The 11,151-nt window shown below is 37.9% G+C and overlaps 1 protein-coding gene across 1 annotated transcript; it reads left to right on the top strand.

Annotated features, from left to right (window-relative positions):
- The first annotated feature begins 412 nt into the window (after positions 1–412).
- Positions 413–10,541, top strand: LOC138609784 (solute carrier family 28 member 3-like). The gene is made up of 17 exons (XM_069682430.1): positions 413–481; positions 837–922; positions 1,044–1,135; positions 2,748–2,937; positions 4,256–4,400; positions 4,520–4,633; positions 5,137–5,214; positions 5,524–5,604; positions 5,801–5,881; positions 5,979–6,104; positions 6,378–6,508; positions 6,815–6,983; positions 8,010–8,207; positions 8,315–8,396; positions 9,431–9,529; positions 10,145–10,259; positions 10,424–10,541. The coding sequence occupies exons 1-17, from the start codon at positions 413–415 to the stop codon at positions 10,539–10,541; spliced, it is 1,974 nt and encodes a 657-aa protein (XP_069538531.1).
- The last annotated feature ends 610 nt before the right edge of the window (positions 10,542–11,151 follow it).

The following is an 11,151-nucleotide window of genomic DNA, read 5'->3' as shown; positions in this document are numbered from 1 at the left end:
CCCTTAATGACCTTTGACCATTTAACCTGATGACAGATACACAAGACATCAGTAGGCCAAGAAATACATTGAAATCATAGCTGTGTTTTTGCATTTGTGTGCGCAATTATTTGTTTTCTTCTGTTTGTGGGAAAGAAAATAGTAAATAAATGGAGAGAAAGGAGAAAGAAAATGAAATAAAGAGAGACACAGAGAAAAAGGACATACAGAGAGAAAGAGAAAGAACTTAAAAACAACACATTTTTTAAAAACGTATCTATACTAAAAACAAAAGTTAACACCAGGTAGTAAAAGAGGTAACGGGAAAAGGGAGGGAGAATGAGGGTGGGAGGAGAAAAGGTAGGGACAGGTGTGTAGAGACTCCCAGCAGGTCCGGCCAGTGTTTGAACACACAGCTCAGAGCAGGTCGAGAATGGAGCTCAATTTAATGGAAAAGAATAGTCGAAAAACGGGTAAAGACAACGCGGCCTTTGAGTCTGAGGTAAGTCCAATATTTGAAGAAAGCCTCGACTTGTTTTGTCAAGCTATCCTTAAATAACATTGTTAGAAAGACAAAAGTTGGAGTTGCAACAAAAATGAGAAAAAAAGCAGCATTTCTCAGCTACACAAAAACTGTTCTGTTACACTTTGTTTTTCTGTGCTATGGCTTTGGCTTTATAACAGTTTCTTACCTTGAATCCGACACACCTGTGTAAGCAGAGACACATGCTCAGTGTGCACAAGGGCTCATCTTTAAGTTTGCATTTAGGTTTTAGAGTAAACATGACGCTGTGCAAGCATCCGTGTGTTCGCATGTTTTCAATATCAATTATCCTGTGTGTGTTTTTGTGTGACAGGAGCAGGATCAGATGCACATTCAAGCAGACAGTTCTTCAGAGGTTACAGACCATGAACACAAAAAGACAGACCACCACAAGAAAAGGTTAATTCCAGGTTTTCTCACTGTCTTCTACTTAACCATCTTCTCTTGTTCCTTTCTAATGTTGCATTTATGTCCTCTCTCCTTATCCCCCCCCTTACCTTCCTCCTTTTTGTGTGCCTAGCCTGCTAGAGAAGAAGATGGAGACATTCCATAGTTGTTTGGCAGAGCACAGAGAACAGATCCACCTGATTATACACCTGGTTTTAGGAGCAGGTAAATAATCCTTGTTAGCACCTGTTAAAGTGTAACTCGTGGCCCTGAATGGGTTTCAGGTCTCTCGCTCAGGGTGGGAAACTCAATGCTTTTGAAGGTTTTCCTGATGTGTTGTGGGTTAGCAAATCCCAGAAACAAAGAGAAGATGACAAATTGCTGGAACTTCGCCACTTCCAGACTGATCCGCAACTGAAAAGACAATAACTCAGAAGAGCTATCAGTCCATATTTCAAGTTAAAGAAATATTTGATAATAAATAAGTTACAAACTAAGTCATAACGACAACCTTCCCATTCAATAACTTTCTAGCTAACATTACAGTTTGATAGCCTTATGTGATAGGAAAGGTGTACATTCTTAGTTTTATTGGCTGCCTTTGGTAATGTTAGCTAGGATCTTTATGAATGCTAATGTTAGCACTTGTGATTAGCAGTTGGTAGCCAATGAGTACATATTTAGGAAATCAAACCAGTTCCTAGCTAACCTTACCAAAGAGAGCAAACATAATCAGTAGTTAAGATTTTACACCTTTCCTGTCAAGTAACACAATCAAACCGTAATGTTAGCTAGAAAGTATGTTAACGTTAGCTAAAGTTGTGACTAAGCAGATGGTACCTTATGAGTATAAATTTAGGGAATCCAACCAGTTCCTAGCTGACATTACCAAAGTTAGCAATCATTAGCTAAGAATTCACGCCTTTCCTATCAAGTAACACTATCAGACCGTAAAAACTAGAAAGTGGTTGAATGCTAACAATAGCTGCTGTGACTAAGCAGTCGGTAACTAATTTGTCATCATATGTTATCAGTAGAGAAGCGGTGAAGTGATAGTGATTTGTCAGATTCCTTCAATTTAAATGATTTGCTAACATTATAACAGCATTTGAGCTTCCTACCCTGAGCATCAAGTCAGAGGAAAATGGCCACTATTTGAATATGGTCAATAGAATTAAATTTACATTTCTACAGGTCCTGAAAAATCAATTGCTAGTTTCGCTTTAGGACTTCAGTCTGCATGAATATAGGATGTGAAGGGCTGTATAATTTATCTGCACACTGCTGGACGGGTTAGAGTGAACCTTCATGTTCTGTGCCCTGGAGCATATTGACATGAGCATGCCTGCATGTATGCGTGTATGTGCATGTGTAAAAGAGACTATTTAGATACATTTACTACACAGTTGCTATAATTACTGATGAAAAATAACAAACCAGCAAAAGAAACTTAATTCAGGCAATTAAACCTCTCAGACCTCTTAAAACAAAATGGTTTAGTATTCTTCAGCTACTAAAAAGTACTTTTAAATCCAGAGAATGAAAATACTACCATAGAGCTATTCATTGAAATAGAATACTTGTGCAGCACAGTTGCATTACTATTTTTAATCTGTAAGTACAGACTTTTTTCATGCTTTGTATTGACTCTTCATTTGATAATAAACTGGGATAAAGGAGCTTAAAATGATTCTTTCACATGTTCACAACAGTTTTTGTTCTACATGTAGCAGGATGTAATTCAGCCAGTAAATGAAAAAATTAGTTTGAATAAAAGAGGTATAAATCATGGCAGCGCTGCGGGACATAATTCATATTAATACTAAATTTGTTTCAGGCCTTGTTGCCATAGTGATAGCAGCATGTGTTCTGAACTTCCGCCGGGCTGTCGTGCTGCTGGTCATCTCCTTGGTTACCGTCTTCTTTCTCGTCTGGGATTGGATGATGGAGCGCTATGGCGACCGGCTGTGGGAGGAGCTTCATCCTGTTAGAGAGGTTCTCAGCAGAAACCGCTTTTTGATCAAATGGTGAGAACTTACACGCTGTTTAAATCTTGTTAACATCTTTAAGGGGGTCTTCCAGTCTGTTTCTTTCACTGTATGACACTGAAATTAATACAAAGAACAAAGCCACTGACAAAGCTCTGCTTTAGTAAATGTAACTAATGTTTATAATGTGGAGACAGGTCAGACATGCAGGGGTTTTCTCTGAGGAAATTAATTGCTTGTGAAATCAGCATGTAGTGAATTCAAGCAGGGCAGGAAAAAGGAAATAACAGCAGTGGCAAAGATGAAATACTGTGTGCTACAGTGCACAAAAAGTACTTTAATCAAGGACACTTCAGTGGCCTCGGTAACAGTGGCCTCTTGTTAAAATATAACAAGAATGCCACAAATTAATTTTTGTGTTTGCTGCTGTTCTTGTCTAATTGTATTTATTCTTAAATGATCATAGAATCAATAAGGAATTATATAATCTTATTTCACTATAATCAATATATTTAATAAAGCTATTAAATCTGAAAGAAGCTATGATCTATGTAGTTAATGTCTGTCTGCAGATCTAAATACCAATATTTATATACATTAGCTATTTAATTTATTTAATTGGTATTTTTAACCTCCTATAGCATTATAAAACCATTTAACATCCATAATTTAAATTTTTTAAACCTGCAACTTTGTTGTCTTTGTTAAGTGACTCGTCTCACTCCGCCAAAGTCACTAGCTGCTGGTGAACGTGTGAGAGCAATTAGCAATTACAGAGCCAGATATGTTTCTCTGGAAGTGGTAGGGACCAAAACAGAGGTACAAAAGAAAGTGCCCTAAATAACTCTGTCCTAATAAGTTCACCATGCAGGTGATTTTATGTCATTGTTATGTATACACCTTTCGCCTTCAGCTTCCGAGTGGTTTTATAGCACTCCTCAGTTTTTAAATGGTTTATTCCTCTTGACTCAAGTTTAACAGTAATACAGAAAAACACAGATGAAGGTGCTGCAAGTCGTCTACTCACTACTACTACTACACACAGACAGACAGGGAAACATACACAAACTAATAAAAACAACAACCGATTATACAGACTTATTGATGCAATGGCGATAATAATGGTAGAAATATGACTAATATTAGCAGTAACAACTGTAATAGTGATGTAAACACTTGCATACCTTATATATATATAACTCAACACACAGCACACATACTTGCCTTCTTCTTGACAAAATATTACTTAGTAGAGACTTACAGACATTTCGTGTCAGTTCATTTCTCTGCCTTCCTCCCCGTCCCTCCCATTGCTCTCTCGCTCTCTGTCTTACTTTCTCTGTCTCTCTCTCTGCAGGATAAGTTGTGCGTTGCTGCTGGTGGCCGTGGTGTGCTGGTTAGCACTGGACACGGCCCAGCAGGGGACCAGACAGCTTGTGTCGTTCTTTGGTTTGGTGCTCTTAATCTTCTTAATGCTGCTGTTCTCCAAACACCCATTCAGGGTAAGAAACACACACACACACACACACACACACACACACACACACACACACAGACCTGAAATATTATTTTTTGGTTATTAAAAGTGTGTCTGTTTATGTGTTGTCCATGTCTGTTGCAGTGGTCTTGGCAAACTCTGCTTTGTGGCGTTGGGCTTCAGTTTGTCTTTGGTCTGCTGATCCTCAGGACCACATTTGGTTTAGGGGCACTGCAGTCGCTCGGAAATCTAGTAGAGGTACACACACACACACACACACACACACACGCACGCACACACACACCAACACACACAATTATTGTTTTCATGTTTCGCTCTTTTGTTTCTTTCAGTTCCTTTTTTGTATACTTTGTTCATTTTTGTTTGTTTCACCAGTTTATGGATTTTGTGTTTTTTTGGATTGTTAACTTGTTTCTTTCTCTTTTTTTTAATGTTTTGTGTTCTTGTTTTCCTCAGACACTGCTTCATTTCCTTGTTTCATTTTTTCATTACCCTTTATTGGCTTATTGTTCCCTTCTTTGTTAACTTTCATATTTCTTTGTTTCCTAGTTTCTTGTTTTGTGACCTTGCTCCCTAATTGCTTCCTTGATTTCTTATTTGGTTCTCTGTTCCCTGTCTTCCTTGTTTCCTAGCTTAGTTTCCTTATATTTTTTGCTTTTATTTTTTATTTATATGTTATACTTCTTTTATCTCCTTGGTTCATTGCCTTGTTGCTAACGATTAAATTCTCCTCTATTCAGAATTTCATGTCGTTCACAGATGTTGGCTCAAAGTTTGTGTTTGGTGACAAATACACAGACCACTTATTCATCTTCAAGGTATGACACACAACAGTGTGATGCACACACACATGAATGTGACACCAGTAAAGTAAAACAATAAAACAATAACAGAAGACCAAAGACACATAATAATAGAAGCTGTTATAATGTTCGCCAAAATAAAGTAACTAGTAATTATAGAAATGCACAGACAGAGAGAGAGAGAGAGAGAGAGAGAGAGAGGAGCCCCCACTACCAGGCATCACACTAATATCAAGAACAACAGTTTCACATATTCCATATTAATGTAACATCCTGTTAATGTCTTCGATAATAATGATGATAATGATTGTGCTCTCTCTCCAGGTGATGCCAATATTGATATTTTTAAGCTCCGTCATCTCCATCCTCTACTACATTGGCTTCATGCCCTGGCTGGTTGGCAAGGTGAGGAAGAGGGAGGATAAAGCGCTCAGACGGAGAGAAATACTTGATGCCAAATGGATTATTTCATTTTTAAGCTCTTAACTCTTCCGGAAATGAAATGAGAAATCAAGTTTTAGGACAAGTAAAATATGGACTGCTCAAGTAATTATTTTGGTTGTATATTTAATTATTTCCGTATTGTTTTTTCCCCCCTTAGATTGGATTCTTTATGCAGTTTACCATGGGAACGTCTCCAGCAGAATCGATGGCTGCAGCTGGAAATATATTCTTGGGACAGGTTGACATCAGTTAAAACAATAAACAACAGCAACAACATAAGCACTGATGTAATTATACAAATCAAGCTTTTGTCCTCTCCTCTCTCTCTCTTTCAGACGGACTCACCTCTCTTGATCCGTCCGTACATCAGTGGGCTGACTCGCTCCGAGATCCACGCTGTGATGACAGGAGGCTTTGCCAGCATCTCTGGTACCATCTTAGGAGCCTTCATCTCCTTTGGGGTGAGGAAGCAGATGCAGGGGAGGGAGGGGAAACGGATGTGAAGATGTTAACAAAATTAAGTCTAACTAAAATTATATATTTAATTTGATAAGTAAGATAAAAAGGTTTTGAGTTTATTTAAAAAACTTGAAGGACTAATTTTCTAAACCTGACAGACTCTTGACTCTACTTGACTCTGACCTGGGTGCAACCTAAAGCCTTGAAAAGCTTTATCAGAAGGTGAATGATTGACCACTAAATGTTTGTCTCGTTTTATGTGCTTCTTCTTTGAGGTTGAGGCAACTCACTTGTTGACGGCTTCAGTGATGTCCGCTCCAGCCTCCCTTGCCATTGCCAAGACCTTCTGGCCTGAAACAGAAGTCCCCCGTCTAACGTCCAGTAAAGACCTTAAAATGGAAAAAGGGTACGACAGGACAGAACGAATAAACATGTTAACACAAACACACACATTACAGAAATGTTGACAGTAACATACGTGTATTTCAAGTGTCTCTCAACTTTCCTTTCATGCTATTCCTCCTTTGATCAATCATTTAACATGTTCATTCGTCTTTTTATGTCTTAACAATTAACATGGTTGATCAAAAGGCTAAGAAAATGTAATCAACACCAGCATGTTGATGACACTGTGCTATTTTAATAAGATAACATGTTGTTCACAAGATTCAGTGTTTAAATAACCATTAAAATGTTACCTATGTCTCCTTAGAGAGAGTACCAACCTGTTGGAGGCGGCTTCTCAAGGTGCATCCTGTGCCATAGGTTTAGTGGCCAACATAGTCGTCAACATCATTGCCTTCATGGCACTGTTGGCCTTTTTTGACTCTGCTCTCTCCTGGCTGGGGGGGTTGTTAGACTATCCACAGCTCAGCTTCTCGGTGATTACTGCATCCTGACACTAAAACACTGATACAAAAGCTCTTTGGTGTGTGCTCACTGTTATAATAGTCAACAATTGACCAATCTTCCATATTCAAGGGCTGCCATTTTCAGGCATGCTCAGGTTGGGAAGGTCAAAATGATTTCACAATGAAGGGACACTAGGCCCAAGTCGATAAAGCACCTTTATAAGTGATTGGCTATTGTTTGAGAACAGTTAACGTTCGTATTTAACCATTTTCTAGCTAACACAAGTGTTTCAAAGTGTTATAAGATACAAAATCCTAGTTATCATGCTAGCTAGCTAAAGGTAACGTTAGCTAGGAATTGGTTGAACGTTAACATTAGCTGTCCTAATGACTTCCCAAATATGTTGTTTCAATATCTCATAAGCCACCAACAGCTAAGTTTAAATAGCTAGCATTAGCATCCAACCAATACATTGGTAATATTACTGTTAGTTAGCTAACGTTACCATTAGCTAAGAAGTTGCATTTTTTCTATCGTAGGATTTAACACAAACTGTAGTGTTAGCTAGCAAGTGGTTGAATGTTAGCTGTTGTAATTTAGCTATCCCAATAAGCTTACAAATATGTTGTTTTGATATGTCATTAGCCACCAACAGCTAAGTTACAATAGCAAACATTTGCATTCAAACAAATCCTAGCTAATATTACTGTTAGTTAGCTAACCTTTAACCTTAATCTTAACCCTTAATTTTCTATTGTCTGGTTTAACACTATCAAACTGTAATGTTAGCTAGAAAGTGGTTAAATGCTCATGTAAGCTGGTGTCTTACAGCAGTTAACGAGTTACTTAAGAAGTTGTTTGAACTTGAAATTTAGCTAATGTCCCTAAAATGTCAATGTGGATTATCATTCAGTTGCTGTCTGATCAGTTATGTGAAGTTACAACATTAGAAGCACATTTGAGCTACCCACCCTGTGTGTGACTTCAAAGGTAAAATGGCCATAGTGTAAATATGGTAAATATGTCCTGACTCTTCGTTGTTGTCTCTTCCTCAGCTCATCTGCTCCTATGTGTTCATGCCGCTGTCCTTCATGATGGGTGTTTCCTGGGAGGATAGTTTTATTGTTGCTGAGCTGGTTGGCATAAAGACATTTATCAATGAGTTTGTTGCCTATCAGAAGTTGTCCGAGTTAATCAAGAGGCGGAAAGCAGGAGGGCCGGAATATGTGCAAAACGTGAAGCAGTATATTTCTGTGAGTAAAAATAGGGTACATATAGGGATAATCTAATTTAATACAAGCTTCAATTTCAAAGTCTTTTTGTGTATTATATTATTAACGTTAAAATTGTCTTCATTCAGGTCCACTCTGAAACGATTGCAACCTATGCTCTGTGCGGATTTTCCAACTTTGCTTCCCTGGGGATGACTGTTGGAGCGATGTGTAAGTGACAGCTAATGAGCTGGTAGCAACGCAGAGCATCAACATTTAAGTTTAAGGAGTTGCTCGCTGGTGTCAAGTGCTGCAAAATTGTGCATCCCTGATTCAGTAAACATCTTTTAAATTCAGAACTTAATTGTACCCAAATGTTGAAATATGTGATTCAACAAAGCACAGCACACTTGATACAATCTTTGCTGTACACATACTGTAGACATGTACAGGATGAAGTATTTTCCTGGCTGGCATGAGTGGGAGGAGGTGGTGAGGAATCCATCTGTTACATTTAAGTGAGTTACAGTGTGTGGGCTGAATGAGAAGTTAGGTGGTTTCATTTAGTCTGTGGCTGCCATAAGCTAGGAAACAAAAGGACAATCGTATAGACAACATGAGCAAATTATTTAAACTTAATGAATACACTTGTAACAACCTTCAGCAGCATACTGTAAAGTCACTGATGCCAAGCATGAATGTGTGTGCGTTTGCGAATGGCACTGAAAAAGACCTTGCTCAACAAAATCCTCCTTGGTAGAATTAAGATGTGAAAGAAATCTGAGTTGAGTGGTGAAGAATTGCAAGTCGTAAATACAAAATTACAACAAAAGCTAGTAAAAATAATCAATTGTGTCAGTTTTGGCGAAGAAGCAAACAGAGTTTTATACAGATTAGATTCGTCAGTTCCAAGTCAAACATTTAGAAGTTTTTATGCCCTTCACTCATTAAAAGAACAGGTCATCCTCAATAAATGCACTCTGGAATAAAATCTATTCGTAGCACGAAATAATGTGCAAAAAATCCACCAGTATTAACTCTTGCAAAGAAGGATAAACAGCGGAAAGAGTTTATTACACAAAAGAAACAAAATGTTGCCTGTTAATTGAAGAGGTCGTAGATGTATTTAATCCTTTTACAGTAACATTTCACCATTTAACTCTGGTTTGTTTCTGCTTTTGGTTAATATTAGTGTTACAAAACAGTTGCTGTTAATTTTTTGTTTTGCATTTCTTGTTATTAACAAACAGTTGTTGTTGTTCCAGCGGTGATGGCTCCAGATAGACGTGCCGACATCTCCAGTTGTGGCCTCAGAGCTCTGATTGCAGGCAGCGTCTCCTGTTTCATGACAGCTTGTATTGCAGGTGACTGTTTACTCTTCTCTGTCTTCACCTGTCTTTTATGAATGAATGTTTTGCCTTACCAAACAGTGTGTTTCTGATGCCAAAATAATATTTTTGTCTTATTTAGGCCTACAAATCTCCCACAAAAAAAATCAGCATTAGGCTGTTACATCATTAAGATTTCAAGGTAGTTTTCACATTGTTTTTTTTTTTTTAACTGATTTGCTACTTTTATATTTTTACATTTGCTTAATACATTTCCTAATTTTAAAATACACATTTACATACTAAGTTGAAATAATTTCAGTATAGATACAGGTTTATTATTCTGCAATATTTTTAGGTAAATTACAGTAATAAAAAATAATTACATTTTAGTTTAAAATGTAAAACTTTATTGTATATCTATGTGCTTAAATTATTGTCTAATTGACACAAGTAATGGAAAAGGACAAATAAATGTCCTGTTATGTCTGTAAATTACATCTCTGCCACCACTCCTGTGTACGTAGTGTTTTTAGGATGACAATGCTCTGTGGTTTTACAGTGCTTGATGCACTCATTACATCTTTCAACATATAACATCATATAAAGACTGCCAATATATAAAATACCCACAATCCATCTGTGTTTTAGGTGTGTTGTACATCCCTGATCTTCACTGCCCACATTTCCTGAGCACAGAGTTCAGCGACACAAACGTGACCCTCAGCTCACAACTGGTCACCTGCTGCAAACAACTATACAACAGGTGTGTGTGCCTGTACCTGTGAGTTACTGTACAATAGCTGTTAGCCACTTATATCTATGTTTCATATGTTTTCTGATTCAGTTATGAATAAATCACAAATAGCGTTTTAGAATGAAAGCAGAGAGATGTATCGTGATTCATTGTGTGTGTGTGTGTATTTGCAGTGTGACCGTATACGAGCCATCGAACGTGACGATCGGTGGAGGCTTCAGTGAGAGCAGTCTGCTACACTGCTGCACACTCTCACCTGTTACACACTTCAACTGCAGCCTGGTGCTGTGAGTCACTGTGAAAACACTCCCCAGTGAGTCCTGTAATACTATTGTGTATAGTGCTGTATGATGCTTTAACGTCTTTTTAATAAAGTTGTCCACAAAAATCAATCAAGTCACATTACTGAAAAATATTTAAATTGTTTAGCGTGCATGGATGAGAAACATCACTGTGGTAACGCTCTGAGTGTTATCTTCCAGTTTACAGCTCTGATAAATCTCAACATTTTAGCCTCAACTCTGTGCACGAGGGGAACTTATTCATTTATTTCCCTGATACAATTTAATGCTTCAAGAATTAGACCTAAATTATTACTTTTTAGTTTCCTTCATTGATAACTGTATTAGAATCAGAATCGGAAATACTTTATTAATCCCCGGGGGTAAATTCGGGAAGGTTTGGAATAAATAAAACTCCAAAAGTGGGAAAAGTTGTTTGTCTGAACCATGGATCTAAATATGACCTTTTTTCTTTATAGAGAGGAGACAGTGGGTAGAGTCAAGAAACAGGGGAGGAGAGAGAGGGGAGGACACGCAGCAGAGGGCTGGGAGTTGAACCCGGGGCCGCCGCTTCAAGGACTGAGCCTCTGTACATGGGAGGTGCAATTTAGCCGCTGAGC

This window comes from Semicossyphus pulcher, unplaced genomic scaffold (genome assembly GCF_022749685.1).
Source record: "Semicossyphus pulcher isolate SPU_LCO1_2020_fin unplaced genomic scaffold, fSemPul1.0.p SCAF_6, whole genome shotgun sequence".
Classification (NCBI taxonomy): Eukaryota; Metazoa; Chordata; class Actinopteri; order Labriformes; family Labridae; genus Semicossyphus; species Semicossyphus pulcher.
Note: the sequence above shows the minus strand (reverse complement) of the source record. Positions and strands in the feature narration are given on the sequence as shown.